Below are 20,735 nucleotides of genomic sequence, written 5' to 3' on the forward strand. Positions count from 1 at the left end.
TAATAAATATAAAGATTTTTTGTTAATAAGGTGACGCAAGATTTTTAACCAGCCGCTTGCTCCTAGTTTCCTTCTTCACCATCGTAGAAGATAATTTCAGACTAAAAAACTTAACAACGATGAAACAACCAACAATAAAGAAACGGAATAAATATTAAGGAATCACTCTACAACGTGTAAATAAGTTTATTTGAGATTGTTATTCTTCGCCTTTTGATATTAACATTCTTTCTATGCAATGGACATCTCGAACTTTTGAAGTGGACGCACTCGTATTTGTCACCTCTTAATAAATATCTATACACTATGTGCTAGCGTTTATAGTCGGTAAGTTCCGCTAACCACTCAATAATAATACCAAGCAAGTCCTCTTCGAAGCTGCCTCTTTATACCATAAAGTAGGCGGTTTATTGTCTTCCGCCATACAATTCTGAATCTTCATAATCATCGCTAGTTAAACAATAACAGGAAAGTTATAAATAATTAGGAACAGAATTTCATCAAATTCAAAATAAGCTTGTTAAAAACCTAACAATTTAAGGTAACTTCCCTTTTGCATTTAATTTCGTAATGCGCTAACTGCATTAGATAAGTATTTCTTTGACATCACTTTTAAACGCTAAGATTGAAAGAGCAAAAAAAAAATTTCGCCCACACTCAAAACCTTTTAGGAAAGAAAATGCGAACAAAAAAGAAGATAACTCCGAAAACTGAGACGGTGTAGTAAGCACGGAACTCGCTCACTCAGCGGGAAGTAAAGTGCTCTCAACCCGGCTGAAGGTAATCACTAAGAATTTCCCAAAGGCGTGTTTACGACGCACCTTGCACGGCCCAATCTTCGCCTCTCCAGTGACATCATTATCACATGCCGCCTTGCAAATATTCACAACACAAAAACAGTAAACGAAAGTCATTGCATACAAAAAGTTTGATCGTACCCTATCCAACTAAGTTGAAAGAGTCGTTGCAATGGCAGCCATATCCACGTATAACAGAACAAAGTCCCATCTACCATTTAAAATGAACATAAAACAATTCAACTTCGAAGAGACGGAAAGAGTTCGAGCGAGTTGGGAAAGATAATTTTTGTGAGTAATTTTTACGCTTTTCAAAATTGAGGTTCATTTGTTAATTTGTTTTACAGTCTTTCATTTATTATCGTACTTGTGCAAGTGAGCTCCTGGTCTTATAATCGTTTTAATGTATAATTATAATATTAATGTATAATTTTAATTTTCCGATTAAATAGCTGTCAACCCTATGGACAGCAAATAGAAAATTAAAAAAGGCGATAAACTGCTAAGATGAAATTTCAGTAAATTAAAACAGAACCGAACTTTTTTATCGCTGTAGTCAGGGGGCCCACTAGGACCAGTAGGGCACACCACTTATTTGAAGACATGATATATGAACGAGGCTTACTAGACCTCGTTTCGCACTCAAGCTATTAAAAATGTCTTAAGGAACACCGAAATGGTGCCCACTCAACTTCTAAAAGATTTACTTGTTGTAGCACTGTGATTTCAGGTAGGATTTCACTACTTAACTATTTACTATAACTTCACTATTTAATCGGAAAATACCTGATCTGCCATTGGCATTTCATTTCAGGATCCTCGAGACCGTGAAAACTTTAAATTTTCCGCTTCTTAGCTCCTTGCGTCGTTCGAATTGTCAATTATTTTCAATACAAAAAAGATTGAATAATAAAATTATTACATATTACCTCATTTTAATATGAAGTCGACATGTTTCTTGCAAAGTCTAAACCTGGCTTGCGATAGCTCGCTCTGGAATTCTCAGTGAATACGTAAATCTAATAAATTATGTGCTAAAGCAATATGAGAGATTCCTCGGGGAGATCAAAAGAAAAACAAAAACACACGAATCATCCACGACAAATCAAGCCATTTAGCTGCGACAGTCCGATGTTAACTAAATATTGGCATAGCCATACCAGATATTACAATTTACAAAAATTATATGTTTGCTGCAGGTTCTCGTTTATCCAGACTACTATTGTCAGGACACCTGGCACGCCATTGCTAATGGGACTTCGTTGAAAACGTTTGATCGAATAAAGACCGCCTAATTATCGTGCCAATAGCCTATTCTCATGTCGTCTCCATCGCCGTACCTACATTAAGTATCTAAGCATGGACATTACAATCTGGGTACAACAGCTAAGTCACAACTGACGACTAAGGATTCTTACCAAAATTCAGTTTAAAAAAACATTTCGTAGCCCTCAGGAAACACTTTTGTTCCTTCCTAAGAACTGTGGCCCGTGGCCAAAATCATGATGAACATACGGATTCTACTCTGCTGAGAAAGATGCGTTAGTAAAATACCTAACGAGATCATCTTCAAAATATCCTCAGAGTACTCCAAATAGAACATAAGTACAACACACACAGAGAGCCAAAGTTTCTCAGTAGAATCGAAGGTCCCAAACAATCCTTGAAATTAGGATTATCCATAAACCGAACAGCCCTTTTCTGAGCGGTCCAAATGGTTCTAGCCGTCGTGTTTGTCAAAACAACCTTAATCCAATTCAGGACGCTACCCTCTACATCACGGCTACGCATTCTGTTTTAGTATGACGTCCGCAGGTGTACTCTTTGTAAACTCCTACAATGAAATATCCTATTAAAAGAAGTTAAAGTAAAGTAAACGCATATAGATATTACACATACCTACATAAATTAGTCGGATTTCAATGCAACTAACTAATATGATATAAAGACAAAAACAGTTTTAAATCTTCAAGTGCATCATTAATAGTGGTTGAATTGTAACTTGTAACATTATTACATCCACGTTATTAAGTAAACAGAAACTTTATATGCAACATATTCTCATAACGAAAGTATGTGCTTCACGCTCTACATCTTGGAAGCCTTCTAAAGTCTCCTTTGATTTATGCTCAACCTTAAATTACCTACTATACTTTACGTACTCATGGTGGTTTTGCGTGTACATTGAGAGGAAATTATGTTGATTTATTTCACCCACATTCACTAGAATTTCGCTTATTATTATATTGTGAAATAGAACATACGTTGGCTGGAACCAATTGAATCTAGCAGTAAGATCGAAAAAGGGTCTCGGAAAAAAATTATTAAAATAATGACCTCACAATTTTATAATCACAATCTTCTGAAAGAGTTTTTTTTAATGTGAATAAAGTAAATATCAAATTGGCCGGTTGAGACACACTTGGTTCTGAGCGTTCGTGATTTGTCACGATATGTGATAACGGATTTATTTGCGGGTTACAACTCAGAATTAGTTCACGACTGCGATCGGTGGTGGCTTACTTAAAAAGGTCTCCACTCAGCGGCGATTATGGACTGAAAATGATGACGATGAGGAAATCCTACGTAGACATACGGATTTTTTCTTCACTTTAGCAGCGATTGTCATATTAACAACACGCTTTGATTGAACGCACGCTTGAACTGTTTCTATCTATGTAACAGAATAATCTATATATGTATATAAAAATGAATTGCTGTTCGTTAGTCTCGCTAAAATTCGAGAACGGCTGGACCGATTTGGCTAATTTTGATCTTGAATTATTTGTGGAAGTCCAGAGAAGGTTTAAAAGGTAGATAAAAATATGAAAATGCTTGAAATTAAATAAAATTACAATTTTGTTTTTCCCTTGATGTGTCCTCCGTCGGACGGGTTCCGTTTGTTTGTATTAAGTTTATTTTATACAAAATTTTAGGTCCTTTGTTTATCGATTGAGGCACTACGAAGTCTGCCGGATCAGCTAGTTTAATATATTTTTCCCAACTTGAACACCTGAAATTTTGCTCGTGTATCAAGGTACGAAATAATACAATAATTCTTTACATTAGACTAATATATTTAATCCTAAGTTCTATGAAGTATTAAAGCGTGTTTTTATGTTTTTAGAGTACACAAATTTATTTTTGTACACGTTGCATAAATACTTTTGCTAATAATGAATTATAACAGACCGGCCGTAAATGCGGTCTGGTGCAAAGTTAAACAAGCGGTACACCAACTTGGAATTTATTGTTATTAAAACTAAAACTGCGCAGAAAAATTTGAATTTTTTGGCAGTTACCTGTTCCCATAAATAAAGTGCAAATTCACTCAGAACTCTCTCAGATAGCTTTCTCAAGAAACGTAAAATGTAGATTACCTATACGTGCATCTCGTGCAGCATTTTTAATCAATTTTAAAATCAAATTAATTATGAGAGAACAGTAAGATGCTTTTACGAAGCATGTGAGCCGCATTAATATGTAATAAGCTCTTTCCTTCTTTATTGCACAACTTACACAGTTTCTTCTTTTTATTGTGTATTGAATCCTCTGTATGCCGCGGCGCAGGACGACGGCCTCTGTGCAGCAGTGGACGTCTCTAACCGCCGATGACGATGGTGCGTTTTTAACTGTTTGCGTGTTACAACTGTATTACTGGTGGTAGGACCTCTTGTGAGTCAGGTAGGTAGGTACCACCGGGTAGCGGTACGCGCGGGTAGGTACCACCGCCCTGCCTATTTCTGCCGTGAAGCAGTAATGCGTTTCGGTTTGAAGGGTGGAGCAGCCGTTTTAACTATACTGAGATCTTTGAACTTATATCTCAAGGTGGGTGGCGCATTTACGTTGTAGATGTCCATGGGCTCCAGTAACCACTTAACACCAGGTGGGCTGTGAGCTCATCCACTCACCTAAGCAATAAAAAAAAACTTCAGAGGTGTCAAGGGACACCCGGATGGAACGAAGTTCCTTTCGATTAATTAGTGAAGGAATTGTAATGTTTTTTTTTAAGTTATAATAATAAATTACTTAAGGAACTTCGTTCCAAAAAAATAAATTTCTATATATAGAACACTACTTCATAAATTCATAAAAAGCTCATACGGACTTAGTGAGTCGACAGTTTCTTATGTGATTCACCGTACCGTACGATACCGTGTACCGCCTACCGCAAATACATCGAAGATCAAAGACTGAGATCACTTTTAATTTTTAGTAAAAATCATTGATTTCCATACAAGATATTTCCTGAGTCTCGATTAAATTTTTAAACAGAAAACTAGTAAACTAGTTGCGCTGGTAAACACGTAGCTTTTTGTTAATAGACACTATTTCCAATTCACTATTGGATTGGTGGTACTAGTAGATTTTATGATGTTTTTTTTTTGCTTTCACAAGTGAACGAACTCACGGCCTACTTGGTATAAAGTAGTTATTTAGTTATCGAGCCCCACAGATATTACAACTGGAAATAGGCAGCGTGGGGCGGGCTTATAGTCAGCCCTACCACAAGCATTTTCGCAAAATATGATTTGTGTGCGTTTGATCCTTATCTTATCTTACTCAATGTTATTCGTTCATCGTGGAAGTCAATCGTGAACATGTGTTAAGTGAAGAAATGTAAAGATAAACGGATACTCTAATTAATATATAAACAAAAGCTTAAAACAGAAATATGTTATAGCGTGGCGTTTTTAACCCTCTCGCATAAAATATATTAAGTGAGGAGTTTTATATTATTAACAATGTATCATGTAACAATATTAAACATTATTAATCCCCATCTAGCAGAGTATGGAAACATTTTTTGATTAAGAAATTGTCTTGACACCATTATTCAATATTTTCACTCTTACGATTCTACAATGCTGAAGATGAGGGTACAGAATTTAACCGCTAGATGTCACTAAACTATAATAATTTTCTATGAAGAATCGTCTTCTAGCAGTTATTAGGGCAAGAGGGAACACAAAGTACTGAGACATAATTTGAAGGCTAAATAAAAATTTTATTTATTAATTTTTGTTGTTTTATTCATTCATTATTTTTCCATATTTCCTTGTTTTCCTACCTCCTTCACTTAATCCGAAATAGCTTCTTAAATACTGGCTTGATTTTAATGAATTCAGTATCAGTTTAAAGTTAATTGTTGAACGTTTAAGAGGATGTCATTTTTATGATTATTAAAAAAATTATATTTAGTACACAAGATCGCGCGGAACCAATTTCAAGTAAGTGATTCCAAACTTTTGCTCGCGAGTGTACATTCCCGATCCGGCGCGGCGGCGGACCGAATGGTAAACAGTCGACGTCGCCCTAAATACGTCATTTCGGATCCTCCCGAACCACTAGCTGTACTTTTAGGTACCTCAAGCACCGGTCATCGTTCTCGTCGAATCCATCACTTGTGACGAAAGGCTCGGCGAGTAAATTATCCCACAAACACAGTTGACTGAGTTTGTCGCCGGATCTTCTCAGTGGGTCGCGTTTCCGATCCAGTGGTACATTCTGCGAAGTACTGCTCTTGCTAGGGTTAGTATTAGCAACGTTGTCAGGTTTGAGCCCCGCAAGCTCATCTACTAATTCTGCGAATCTAGTAGGTATAACCCCTCGAGGTTACTGAAATAGGTAGGAAAAAAGAAAAAAAAAGTATCTCACGTTCCTCTGGGGCGAAAAGAGGTTATTTGGTTTGCCAATGTTTATCATGAGGAGCAGCTTCGAACGACTTTGGTAGTCCCAGGAATTAAATCAGTAGCGTTAAAGTATCTAGAATTAGTTTGTAACAAAATAAGACCACCAAAGCCTAACTCCACATAAATCAAATATATTTAGTTAATTAAAAGGGATACAAAACTGATGACATAATTCAAATTTAACGCAGCTCTAATTCAAGAATTATAATAATATGTTGTAATATTGTTATGTCCGACCTAAATAAAATAAGAACACCAATAGAGTATTATGTTAGTTTTCCATAGACACAGCCCACTGAGTTTCTCACCGGATCTTATCAGTGGGTCGCGTTTCCGATCCGGTGGTTGATTCTGCGAAGCACTGCACTGGCTAAGGTCAGTGTTAACATCACTCCGGTTTGAGCCCCGTGAGCTCACCTACTAGTTCAGGTTATGCTGAAATAGCCTCTCAAGGCTATCAGCTTAGGTAGGAAAAAAAAATTAGGTATATGTTAGTTTACGTTATACTTGCTATTCATCAACGATATTGCTAATCACAAAATGTAGACAGAAGTATGGAAATGACAGGAATTATTGGTGATTATAGGATTATAGGCTTCTCATTTTAAACTTTGATCGGCGAAATTTTTGAAAATGTACTTTCGTGCTTGACCTAGTTTTTCAGGACCTGGTTTCAAATATGGAAAAACTGACAGTAAATTTAGATTTATGTTCTTGAAAACTAAATCTTATTTTACGTTGGACAAGTTACAAAGTGCTATGGAGATACCAACTGTGAATGCGCAGTGAGGACAAACGGTGTGACGCAGTGGCGGGCGGCATTCACAAATCTCCGACTGCGGTGTTCACCCGCCTAAACCAACCTACAACCTATACTAAAACCAATATAGTTACATTTTCTTGCCTTTTACGGATTCTATTTTCCACTGTGCACGAGAGCTACTCCCCGTGTAAGGTAAGGAATTTCAATGTTTCAATAATAAACCCATACGACTTAAAAATATATTATAATCCTATTTAAGCCAGTTTCAGTAATCTTTGTAGTGAGTGTATAAATATTTATAATTAATTACCTTGGTTAGTCAAAGCCTTTTTTAGAAAAGTACGACTCGTCGTTCGCATTTACGAAAATTTAGGTCAAGGGAACTTCGCGCGAACTAAGGTCGGGTCCTGTTAATCGGGAGTAAATATTCAAAGCGTAGGTCAAATTGAACATTACATAACATCTCAACATTAGAATTTTCCGTTCAGTACATCAATATTAATGCTCTTATACTTTAAACAGGAACATTAGTCTGGAGTAATTAGTGCGAATCAATTTCATATTCCATTTTACAAATTCTCCTATTTATAGGTATTGTAAGTAGTACTAAATACACGATTTTAGGAGACTTGTTTGCAAAAATTTTCAATTTTGAAACGTTTCACTGGTGGTAGGACCTCTTGTGAGTCCACACGGGTAGGTACCACCGCCCCGCCTATTTCCGCCGTGAAGCAGTAATGCGTTTCGGTTCGAAGGGTGGGGTAGCCGTTGTAACTATACTGAGACCTTAGAACTTGTATCTCGAGGTGGGTGGCGCATTTACGTTGTAGATGTCTATGGGCTCCAGTAACCACTTAACACCAGGTGGGCTGTGAGCTCGTCCATCCATCTAAGCAATAAAAAATAAAAAAAAATAAAAAAAAAACGTTTTCTTCTAATTACAGGATGACATCACCCGCAATTACTAAGTCATCGGAAAATCAAAAAGGCGAAAAAATGTCACCCGGACAAACTACTGACGTCAAACCAACAAGCAATGTTGCCGTCAATAGGTCCACCACCACCTGTACAACACAGCAGTCTGATCCAATCACCTGGATTCGAATCTTTAAACTAACAGATTTAATGATGAAACAAGGTTGTTGAACAAGACAATTTGTAACATTGATGCCCAAAAGCATTTTAGTATAATAATAATGACAAAGAAATTTTAATTCACAATGTAGACATTTTATTTAGTACGTTTTGTGTAGTTTAGTTTAGTACTGTTATTATATACATAATAGTTAAATTATACATGCTTCTATGTGTAGTTCCACAATGTGGTACTTGATTGATGCCTTGTTTTTGTAAGCTATTAGGCTTAGCGAATAATGTTAATAAATATAATTCACGTTGTTGCAAAAATGATTTAAATCAGCTATTAAAAATAAGAGACGACACTTTCAAAGTTTTGTAGGCGATTTGGTAGGGGGTGCTACTTCAGTTTCGTCCACAGTGAGTTTTTTTCATAGTTAAGTAGGTAATATTAGATGCAAGGATGCAAGATTTCTACGTTGACGTTATTTATCTTAATACTGTGGTTTGACTGGCATGAAATTACAGAGCTTTGACTTACTTATTACTGAAAATATTTTAATTTTAATCAGCCAGTTAAAGATATGCTAACACGCGGAATTGGACACACATTGCCTTAGTTTATGTAGGTATTTTAGAATGTTCGTACATTTCATCTCAGTCTGGATTGGCCAAAGGGCTTGAAACGGTGTGCGTCCAGCTCGCAATTATTAAAAGGATACTTACAAGTATGAAACTTCAGCCTTCTCGATTCCCTTCCGTTCGTAATAATTCTATCCTCCTTAATCGTCAAATCTCAATGATGCACTAACAGAGTTCTAATCCCGTATACAGATATTAATTTTTGTAATGAAATATATACTTCACTAATTTTCACGAATGAATGAAGGAATAACATCGTGTAATACTCGTAAAATCAAACCAGGCAATGTTATAATTTGCGAAATTACTAAAACAGTTTAATCAAAGACCTCGACTGTCAAGGTGGGTTGGGTTGTGTTATTCACGTTGTGATGTCTATAGTGTCAGGTAACTATTTAACATCAGGTGCCGTTAGTTCGTTTTCCCGTCTTCGAAACAATAACAAGGAATGATCCTAATTTTGCATGCACAGACCAATACTAGTCTCCATATAATTCCGTCTTGAATTAGTAATATAGTTACTATTAGGGCTGAGTCACACCCGAATGGCAGCGGCCGGGAGCGTCGCGGCGAGCACTTTCACCATTTCGATAAAGCGGCACGACACGAGAACCCTCTCATCGTGGCCGCCGGTAACTACATTCCTGATCCTGCGGACATGGGAATGGAAAGCAGTCGACATCGCCCCAAACACGTCATTTCGGATCCTCCTGATCCACTAACGGTGCTTTTAGGTACATCAAGCACCGGTCATCGTTCTCGTCAAACCCGTCACTTGCGATGAAGGGCTCGACGAGTAAATTAACCTTCAGAGGCAGCCTACGGAGTTTCTCGCCGGATCTTCTCAGTGAGTCGCGTTTCCGATCCGGTGGTAGATTCTGCGAAGCACAGCTCTTGCTAGGGTTCGTGTTAGCAACGTCGTCAGGTTTGAGCCCCGTGAGCTCATCTACTAGTTAAGCTTACGCTGATATAGCCTCTCAATGCTCTCAGCTTAAGTAGGAAAACAAAAAAAAACACTTTCAGTGTGAAACCATTTTAAACTTTATCTAAATACTTAAAAGATCAGTATCGCTTGAAAAGATTGAAATGGTTGCGACACAGCCGCCGCCCGCCCGCGGTGAAGCGAACAGCCGCGCGCCACGTGCGTCTTGTCGGTGGTTCTGCCCGCGGCTGCCAGCGGCGACACGAGGCCGCTCGCGGCACCGCGGTCATATATCATAACCAATTCTATCATGTTCACTCCAAAACACGAGTATCATTGCCGAATGAAGAAACTAAACTAGTCAAGAGGAGACTAGGCGCATGCAGTCTGAAGGCCGCCAGAGGCGACGTCAGGGCCGCTGGCGCCGCTGCCGGCCGCTGCCATTTCGGTGTGACTCAGCCCTTAGACCACTACCTATGTGAGCTAGAATGAGCCTCACACCCAGCCTATATTTGAAGCCTCAGAATTATGCGGTCCAGTTTGAAGGGTCGAACAGTCGACACACCAGCGTAATGAGCAGCATAAGCAGGAAAAAAAATTATTGTATGATTATAATTTTTTTTTCAAATTATAGTAGGTGGCAATTAAAATCTTCAAGACGGTGCAAGGAAGTACCTGCTGAAAGTACCAAAGACTTTTCCTTGGTAATTTCTAAACGCTAACGCTATGAGTACCAAATGTATAATTATATTCTTCAAACTATCCACTTAATTAACTAGGTAGTTCACGAGTATCATCATATATTAACACACTCTCACGTTTATTACTTTACAATACAACTACATCTATATAATAATACGTGAAGCAAAAACTTTGTATCCCTTTTTACGAAAATTGCGCGGACGGAGGAATATGAAATTTCCCACACTTATAGAGAATATAGAGAAGAAATGCACAATGCTAATATTTTTTTAAAAGAATGCAGAAAAGATACATTCTTCTCACTGGCTAAATATATTATTAACTGGTGGTGGAGCGTGTTTACTGCTGATAGGATGTGTCGGGACTCCGCACGGGTAGGTACTACCGCCCTGCCTATTTCTGCCGTGAAACAGAAATGCGTTACGGTTTGAAGGGTGGAGCAGCCTGTGAAAACTGAGACCAGAACTCATGTCTCAAGGTGGGTGGTGGTATTTACGTTGTAGACGTCTATGGGCTCGGGTAACCACTTAACACCAGATGGGCCGTGTGCTCATCCATCTATATTAGCAATAAAAACGTAGTAGACATTGGTATTTATACTAAACTAAGAAAATATTTATTACGTTAATCTGTTCACTTATTATTTTGAAAAAGGGCAGCGCAACTCATTGGGGCATCAGTTTATTTAAAAGTCGCAGATATTGCTTCTTATTAGAACCTCAACTATGTTTAAAAACATCCCATAGAACTTGTAGATAAAATAACTTCCTATTGGTGACAAACTTTCCAGAATCATCTCGGTATTTAGATAGAGTGGCTCCTCCACAAATCATTCAAAATCAACTTCATTAATAATTTGGAAACAAAAGCGAAACAAGAAAAAATCTCCTAATAATATACGATAAGTACTGATGTTTTAGTAACAGAATATTGAGCCAGCAATGAAAAGTGAAGGTTCTGGAGCAAGTGTCCACATTTAGTTCAGCCATCGAAGTATTTATTAAAACCTAGATACGATGTCACTGAAATACCCTTTTTAATTTAATATGAATGTTTTACAAATTTAATATGAATTTGTTATGATGATGCAAGGCGATTGCATGCAGCAGAGATGCGAATGTTGCGATGGATGTGTGGAGTAACGAGAATGGATAGAATACGTAATGAATATGTTAGAGGAAGTCTGAAAGTGGCACCTGTAACAGAGAAGCTGAGAAGTGCGCGTTTGGGATGGTATGGACATGTAATAAGACGAAATGAAAATGAGGTTGGTAAGAGAATGTTAACTATGAATGTGGAAGGATATAGAGGAAGAGGTAGACCTAAGAAGAAATAGATGGATTGCGTGAATGACAATATGGGAAAGAAGCGAAGAAATGGTATATGATAGAAGAGTATGAAAGAAGAAAACATGTTGCGCCGACCCCAGGTGATTGGGAGAAGGGCAGGATAATGATGATGTTTTACGAATGAAATCGGATCAGTGATTTAGGTTCGAAACTGTAACAAACTGACAGTTACAACAAATAGTATTAATATTTATGCTTTAAGCAACTATTAATATGAACAGTATAAAACTATATTCCAAAATTATTTAAATGATCTAGTTTTTTGCCACATCCTATTTGAATGGAACAAATGCCTGGACATTGTGCTCCACATTTACGTCTACTTGTGAATATTTAAATTCGTTCAGTAATAGTTCCTGATGCGCATACAAACAAACGGACAGAAAATATTTCAAAAATTCGCTGGTTTGTTTTACTATATTACTCTTAAATTACCTATCTCTATTTGTATTATTTTTCTTCAATGTACAGACACATCGGATTCTACTACTATTACTATATTATTTGTATTGATTCTACAAAATTAAACTTACGATTGTCAATTTAATATTTTTATAAAATCCGAAATGTTTGTCAAAAATTATAAAACCATTTATGTTATATCAATAAATAATTCACTCTTTTATTTTTTAATTTACTTATGTATTTAAGTAATTCAAAGTCATTAAAAACAATGAGTATCATAAATCATCGGAAAACAACATTACAAAACTAAAAAATGAATACACTCTCGTGTAGTATTTTTTTTAATAGTATTGGTAGGAGTTTACATACACAGGAATCTGGGTTGTTCGGGTAAGGGAAGTTTCGTTACAATACTATCTTCATATTTACAAAATATACATTGGCTTACAGATACTTTCTAGTAATAAAATCTATAAATATAATTATGATCACATTTTTTTTCTATAAATACGATGTCCAGACAAACCCGACATAGACCGCAGTACAAATCCGGAGGCGGCTGTTGCGCAACAAGATCAACTCTCGCTCCACATTTGCTGCACACTTGAGATCAAATGTTTTTTTTTTACAAAATATTTTATACTATCATCATCTCTCACTCTTGCAACAGCCGCGGCCGAAGATGTACCGAGTAAGACTTACGTCATTCCATTCTCACGTAATAACTTCGTATTTGGGAATAGAATGAGATAGGATCAGAAAAAATACTCTGATTTCGCAATGTCCTCAATGAGCCCTTTTTGAAGACATCCCGAAATGAAAGATATGTACAAACACAAACAATACAAAACTATGCTATCACTTACTTTCTATTTTATCGTCGAAGGGAATTAATTTGGAATTACAAATACAGAAAGCAATAAGTTTGAAGTTCTACTCATAATTGACATTTCCTCATCTGCAGGCTGCGTGATCAAGCAGATTGTAATTTTTATAATCTTATAATTTTTACTCTCTTAATTTACGTTTCTAGTTTGATATTTAAAAGCTAGTATGCAGTACTGGCGATGGCTTGAAAATTTATTTCTACTTTTACTTTGAATCGGCAAAATTTTGGAATTCATTATAAATAAATGAAATCTTAGTTAAATTAAGACAGTTTAAATTATGTTTCGAGAATTTTTATGAACAATATATGTGCAACTGCACAATATCTGTTTATTAAAAAATGTTCAATAAAGAGGTCTAATAGCTTTTTTAGTTATTTTAGACTTAGCAATAACTTTATTAAGATTACTTGCCACTTTCTCAGGTTAATAATGTAGGTCGTTTTACAAGGAATTCGAAAAGAGTATTTAGTAATGGTATTTTTTCTATTTAGAAGTAACAGTAATTAAAATACATATGATATAGTAGCTAGTTAATCTCTTTACACTCGTATGTTTTATTCTTTAATTACATAAATTTATGTTATTTAAAAATTACGGATACTTATGCAATATTTACAGAAAATTCCTTCATAAGGACTTACCATCCCTTTTCAATGGGCTCTAGTTCAGTATTAAAATTGTAACGTATGTAATTTAAAATTAATGGACGAAGTTGAGAGTTCGTTAATATTTCTTCTAGCGACATCAAAGTATTTGCGACGGAAACATGACACGACTTCATATTTTTTACCCTATACATTTTTTTTAAAACAATAATTACGTTCTGCACTATTATCTTTAATACGTAGACTATTTATTACTTTACATAAAATATTTTGTACTTTAAATTTACGATAGCAAAGTCGCACTGTAATTTTATTGTTGTAGTATTGAGATGTTAGCGACAAATTATTATTAATTATTACCCACATGAAAAGTTATGGAATCTATCAATGTCATAAGTACAAAAATCTTTATCTCCTAAATGATCTTTTATCATTATTGCTCTCTGTACCATAATAATATGATAATTACAAATGCTCGTATATTACTGGCAACTAAGTCAAACGTAATTGGAATAGAAAATCATAATGGTGCACGCGTTACAGAAGTAGCGGCCAGCCTATATAACACCACTGAAAGTGATAATATTCTCTTTGAATTAAACAACTCTTTATATCGTAAAAACCTAAAGATTATTCATTACTTGATTTAAAAATTATTTTCTTAATATTACTGCATGTCCGAATGAAGTTAGATTATTTTAGTGAAATAATTTAAATTAAATAATTTGTGAACGAAAGGCTTTGTATTATTTCAATAAATGGCCATCATCAGCAACATTTTTCTTTTTATTTACACAGTTAAGTAACCTCGATTAATTAGCTTTTTTTGTTCTTTTATTATTTAGATATATAAAAATTCTCAGATGATTTCTTCTTTTTATGGAAAATATTAGTGAAATTTATACTTTTCATATAAAGGTATTTATTTCCGTAAAGACATGGCCGCTAGATCAATAACGTTCGTAATAGATACACACTGCTCTTATATGCCCCCAAATGCTACCTAAGTTAATATTTAAGAGTCAGAATCACAGTTTATTTTCCACGTGTATTTTTTCCTTACCATTAAGAATAATTAAAGTATGCAGTTATTTACATGATACAGTAAACATTCGACCCAGTTTTCCTCGATTAATTTTATCTACTGTAACATCTTAAAGTTAATTTAATAAGAATAGATTCAATATTTACACGTTTATTTCTTTAGATCTAATATAGCTTAAAACAAAACAACAATTTACACTAACAGTTAAAAATGCTCGATATACCGCCATTCCCTCAGAAACGCAAAATTAGATTTTATGAAGTGACTTTGCGGTTATTAACTTCAATTGGCATCGATCCCAGTCGACGATAACAAAAATATTTTCAATGATATAAACTATGACGTATTTACACTGTGTCAACATTAAATGACGGTAAGCTAGATGTTATAAAGGTCGAGATCCCTAAATAGTTTCATTACCGAATACCGAACCGAATAATGACTATTTAGGATTTTCATTTTGAATTATTAAAATGTGTAGTTTTCACATTTAAAAGTTCAGTCATAACTCTAACAGGTCGATCGAATTCTAATCTTAAAACAACAGTACAAAAGTTTCACAACCTTGTTATATTTACAACGATCTTAATTATGTTCCGAACGACCATAAGTAGTATAGCCAGGCGTCAGCGTGCAAAACGTCCTTTGTAATTTATCATACTTTTAGTATTATCACATTTCATAAACAGGGTTCGATAGACCTTTAGTCTATGTGTGGTCCTTTTCAATACATAGTTTCAGTATTACTTTTCCGTTTCCGCGTTCACACAGTTGCGATGACAATTAACAAATGCGCAATGTCGGCGACACGATGCATCAAGTCGGGCGCTATGCGATTCAGGTTTTCGTTTGCGAAATCGCATGAAGGAAATATGTGAACGGTAAACATTGCCTGTAAAAGAGATAATTGTCATTTTATACAACTAACAAAACATGAAAATTTAATCCAGACGTCTGATTTACAAGATTTTTATATTGTCAAATTCGTACATATAAGAGTATTTATTACCTGATGATGGCCAGGTGGAGCGATATTAACAATTCCAGCGGCTTGTTTACGTTGCAAGTACGTTATAAAACCAGCAGTAAGGTTGTTAGACTGCTGCAAGACGTCCATATGATCTCGTCCGCATGGTAATGCGAGCAACATACAATGTTCGTTTTCCATCTGAAAGCGAAACGAAATGCATTATAGCAATTTACAAACATGTATTATCTATACATATAAATAAAATTGCATTGTCTGTTTGTAATATTGAAATAACCGCTTTTTACTACATGCATATGAATATATATATATACGGTACATACACCAAAATAACATTTTTTACAATTTTTGTCTGTCTGTCTGTTTGTTCCGGCTCTAATCTCTGGAACGGCTGGACCGATTTTGACGGGACTTTCACTGATAGGTAGCTGATGATATAAGGAGTAACTTAGGCTACTTTTTCTAGACTAGCTTCGCCCCGCGGCGTCACCCGCGTTACGACAATAACCGCGGGTAGCATCGCGGGACTCAACTATCAATAATAAAATTTAATGTTTCCGAAGCGAAGCGAGGGCGGGCGGGTCGCTAGTTAAATAATATTTTTCGTAAACGTGTTGTTCAGATAACACAAATAATATTGACTTGTGTTCGGAGTTAGATCAGTAGAGTTATTACGAACCTTCATCTTGCGGTGGACCTGGTCCAGCTGCGCGGGCTCGAGGCGCATGCGCTGAGCGATACGGAGCAGCGGCGTGGCCTGCTCGTGGTGCCGAGACAGCGTGTCGCCCGCCACGCCAGGGTTACCGCCCACGAAGTGCATCTGTACGGCCGCAGAGTCGTTCTTCAGAGCCAACAGACCTTGCCACATCACCGGGTATCTCTGTCAGCAAAAAACACATTTGGCTACTTAACTCGATCGATACTAAATGAGTTAGACACAGGTAGAACATAATTTCAAACCATTGTCGGACAAGCAGCAATACCTAAGTAGTAGTAGTAAAGTACAATTATTGATTAAAAAACCGACTGCTAGTAGAAGTTATACATGGATACGTTTAAATCACAAATAATATGTTTTATTTCATTTTGTTGATTGCAAAGGTAAAAGGGTTCATCGGAATATTATGATAATAAGCCGAAAATGTTAATAAAGTTACCCTAAGGAGCATCTGCAAGGAGTCAGCCTCCCGCGGCACCTGGCTGGCGTGCGGCGGGCCCGGCGGGGCGGCGAGGGGGCGGCCGTGCGCGGGGGGCGGGGACCGCGCGCCTCCGTATACTGCAGACATATATATTTATACATGTATCACACGTCAATGGTGATATGTTTGGTGTCTGATTTATATAACTATGTTAATAAAGTTCAATAGTAAAATTTCATTCCAATTTAATTATACATGCACTCATGCACAGGTAAATATCACAGCTATCGTCACCTTAAATCAATTGTGATATGACGCCATTTATTTGTTGTACATATGAAGTTTCTTTGCCAAAATTGATTTAGGAATATTATCCGACCCAGGCGACGGGGAAACGCAAAGCCGTCGTCGTTACGGACGACGACGGCTTGTCTTGTCTTGTCGGATCCCCTGATCCACTCTCGGTGCTCTTAGGCCCCTCAAGCACCAGTCACCATCCTCGTCGAACTCGGTCTCGAAGAGTTCGAAGAGCGTAATAACCCATAGACACAGCCCACTGAGTTTCTCGCTGGGATTTCTCAGTGGATCGCAATTCCGATCTGATGGTAGATTCTGCGAAACCACTGCTCTTACTAGGGCTAGTGTTAGCAAAGTGCCGTACGGGCGGGGCTGGATTAGTCCATTAGGCTACTAGCGAATAGGTAGGGAAAAAAGAAATTTTAGAATTTGGAACTACGCGCAATACAATGAATTATTTAAACATACATAATGTTAGTGAAAAGAAAATTTTGTTTAATTGCCCAGTAACTAGAATAAACACAATGTATAATAATGTTCTTTTGTTCTTAAATATCTTACTCTAATAATCTTCCCTAAAAAATTTGTAAAGGATTCATTAAAGTATATTATTAGACGATCTGAATTCAAATTTAGTTTAAAAAATAGTTTTACTAAGAATATAGGTAACCAATCGTTAAATTTAGTCTGTTAGATTATATAGTATTAGCCACAGTGTTGTGTGAAAAAAAAGGGATATGTTAGATTATTGTTTTAAAAATATGCAATTTTTTTTTTTATATTTAGTCTATCTAATCTTTTTAATCAATTATGGATCACGAATACGATTGTTGACTCGATCAGAGTTCGGTAAACTACGGGTCCACCACACGCGACGACTACCTACAGTAGGCGCGCGAGTTCATGTCCGCCCTGAGGAATGCTACCGCATTAAAAATATAAAATTAAACACTACCGTGTTGTGACTTAGTTAATTATGGTAATGTTCATAATAACTACCGATTTAGTCAACAGTTGTCAATTTGGTTTAATGTTTGTTTTTTTTTTTTTTTTTTCCTCCTGGTGCCAGCGCGCTAGAGTGACGGTAACGCGCGGCGCAGTCTCAACCCCATTAGGTCGCCCCGTGACCATCACCGGGAGGAAACTGCCTCCTCATAGGGGGTTTAATGTAACTTAAGGTAATTTTGCAAATTATGTAATAAAATAAATGTCATAACTTACTTATTTCTAGAGAAAAATATTTTTTAAATTCCAATTCAATCACTATCAAATGAAAAGACAACCACAGATCAGAGTCGGAATCAGTATGATTCTTTTTTCAGTAGGTTTTTTTCTACCTGAACTTGTTGGAAGCGGAGTAGTCATGGTTAAATAACACAATAGCGTTTGCGCAAATTTTCGATATCGATAAGCTCGTCACAACCGTCGAGGACAACACTCGACGTAAGACAAATGCGGGAAGGTGGGCGAAGGTGGGGCAAGCTATCCCCCGCGCGTCGCCTCTGACTCCGATAGACATGAACTCGCGCGCATACAGTAGTTACATCGGCTGGGACAAGGAATGCTAATATCATAGTATACTGACTGATGAGCCTATCGGCGGGCGCAGGCGAGTGCGCGGGGCGGGGCGCGCGCGGCCGGCGCAACTCTAGCGGCGGGGTCGGCGTCTCGCAGCCCTCGGTCTCTAGCGTGCTGCAAGAAAGTATTACTGTGTTTTATTTTTTGCAATCATTCAATGCAATTCTCATTATATTGTTGCGCAAAACAATGAATACTAAATAATGATTAACTCGGGAGCGCTTTTGATGAAAACTAGTCTATGACCAAGGCTAATTATGAATTTTTAAAAAAAAGTGTCATCCATAAAGACAAAAGGACTCAGTATCTTTAAATAAAATGGTAACTTATCAGTCTATAACTTTTCAACTATAAGGATAGTGTGAAGGGCGTGGTTTCTTATTTTTAGTTTACAGATAATTGTAGTGGTGTATTTTTATAAACAATTTTATTTTATTTAATCTAGAAATGCGAGAAAATTAATGATAAGTCGTCAAAAAGGTCGAGCATACTATGATGACCACCAAGGTATGCTCTCTTTACTAGGACTTTAGGACCCTACAGTACAAAAATCATTTCTTTTACCTGACATTGACATGTCATTTTTAGGCCATATAAATAAAAAGTGTTATACAGGTTATTTTGTGTATTATTATCGCTAAAATTATGTTTAAAGTTTTGTGAATTAAGTTTCATACATGAAATAATTAAACGGACATCAAAGAAAATTACTAAATATTATGCAAAATAAAATCATATTTAGATTATTTTTATAATTTGAAATTTCCCAATTCCACACAAAAACACACACACATAACATCATGTAAATACTTACCGTGTAAAGGGAGAAGGTGATGCGCGATTTTCGTGTTGAGTTGCACGAAAATGCTGTTGATACATTTGGTAATGTTGATGAGAGTAGTGTGGGTACATTGATTCGCCCTGAAAGTATAATAAATAACTTGCAAATGCTACGATTTACATTACATTATATTATATTTATTTTATTACATTATATTTCACTATAAAAATCTAGCTGTGCTTACTTAGAGTGCAGAAACTTTAGTAGTTTCCACACTAGAAAAGAACATCTTCTTGGTAATCGCCCATTGATATGAATTCATATCATATTACTTACTACTATGTGAACAATGACAAACCTTAAACATACAAAACACTCTCCCACGGCATTATCAAATACTGGTCATCTAATTGCTCGTATTCGAGAAACTGTCCTCTTCAGGAGTACATTTCATTTAATACTAAACCAAATACTCACCATTCCTATCTGACCCTGAGGACTGATTGAAGGAACACTTGTAATTGTGACTCTTGAGCCCGCACCTAAAGTGGACAAATAAATAATTCAACAAACTACATAATTTTACAAGCATGCAAGTTTGGTCAAGAGTCTGGTCAATATTCATCATCTGTATGAAGTTTAAAAAAGACTATACCATTGCATGTCAAAACATACTAACAAAGGACAATAGAAGAACAAACAAACACCTTGGTTTAACTTAATTTCCAGGAAATTACAAATACTTTTCGAATAAGATACAGTCAATTCAATTTATAATAAAACATTTTTATGGGAAATAAGTTTAGAGTTTAAACCGAATCTTACATATTAACTTTAATATTTTCTATTAATAGGACTAATTAATTACCGGTGTGATGGTGTGGGTTAACAACGGCGAGCTGCTTGTGCAGCAGCGGTGGGTCGGGAGGCGGATGGTGCGCGCCGCGCGGCAGACTAGCGGTGGCCGTCGGCATGTACGCACGGTGCCCGCTCTCGCTGCTTCTGTGTGTACTGCTAGGAAATTAATTTTGTGTTTAAGGGCGAATTATTATTTTAATAAGA

General features: G+C 36.4%; 1 protein-coding gene and 2 long non-coding RNA genes across 10 annotated transcripts in view; 2 read left to right on the forward strand and 1 right to left on the reverse strand.

The window, feature by feature from the left end:
* Nucleotides 1-377: 377 nt before the first annotated feature.
* Nucleotides 378-2,097, forward strand: LOC134200763 (uncharacterized). The gene is made up of 3 exons (XR_009975815.1): nt 378-541; nt 672-1,088; nt 1,997-2,097. It is a non-coding gene; the product is annotated as an uncharacterized LOC134200763 (long non-coding RNA).
* A 4,713-nt stretch (nt 2,098-6,810) lies between these two features.
* LOC101736293 (uncharacterized) lies at nt 6,811-8,660 on the forward strand. Its single transcript, XR_210014.5, has 2 exons — nt 6,811-7,445; nt 8,198-8,660. It is a non-coding gene; the product is annotated as an uncharacterized LOC101736293 (long non-coding RNA).
* A 3,905-nt stretch (nt 8,661-12,565) lies between these two features.
* LOC101736421 (protein split ends) overlaps nt 12,566-20,735 on the reverse strand; it is a 108,000-nt gene continuing 99,830 nt past the window's right edge. For 6 of the 8 annotated variants that reach the window (XM_038018574.2, XM_038018558.2, XM_062676012.1 and 3 more), the window contains 8 exons: nt 20,542-20,687; nt 20,151-20,215; nt 19,707-19,813; nt 18,900-19,006; nt 17,036-17,154; nt 16,558-16,758; nt 15,900-16,058; nt 12,566-15,782 (listed from right to left, as the gene is read on the reverse strand). In XM_038018574.2, the coding sequence (XP_037874502.1) occupies nt 15,654-15,782; nt 15,900-16,058; nt 16,558-16,758; nt 17,036-17,154; nt 18,900-19,006; nt 19,707-19,813; nt 20,151-20,215; nt 20,542-20,687 (1,033 nt within the window). In that variant the 3' untranslated portion in view covers nt 12,566-15,653. The remainder of the gene's footprint in view (nt 15,783-15,899; nt 16,059-16,557; nt 16,759-17,035; nt 17,155-18,899; nt 19,007-19,706; nt 19,814-20,150; nt 20,216-20,541; nt 20,688-20,735) is intronic. The other 2 variants (XM_038018569.2, XM_038018566.2) reach the window with 2 other exon arrangements.

Source organism: Bombyx mori, chromosome 3 (genome assembly GCF_030269925.1).
Source record: "Bombyx mori chromosome 3, ASM3026992v2".
NCBI lineage: Eukaryota > Metazoa > Arthropoda > Insecta > Lepidoptera > Bombycidae > Bombyx > Bombyx mori.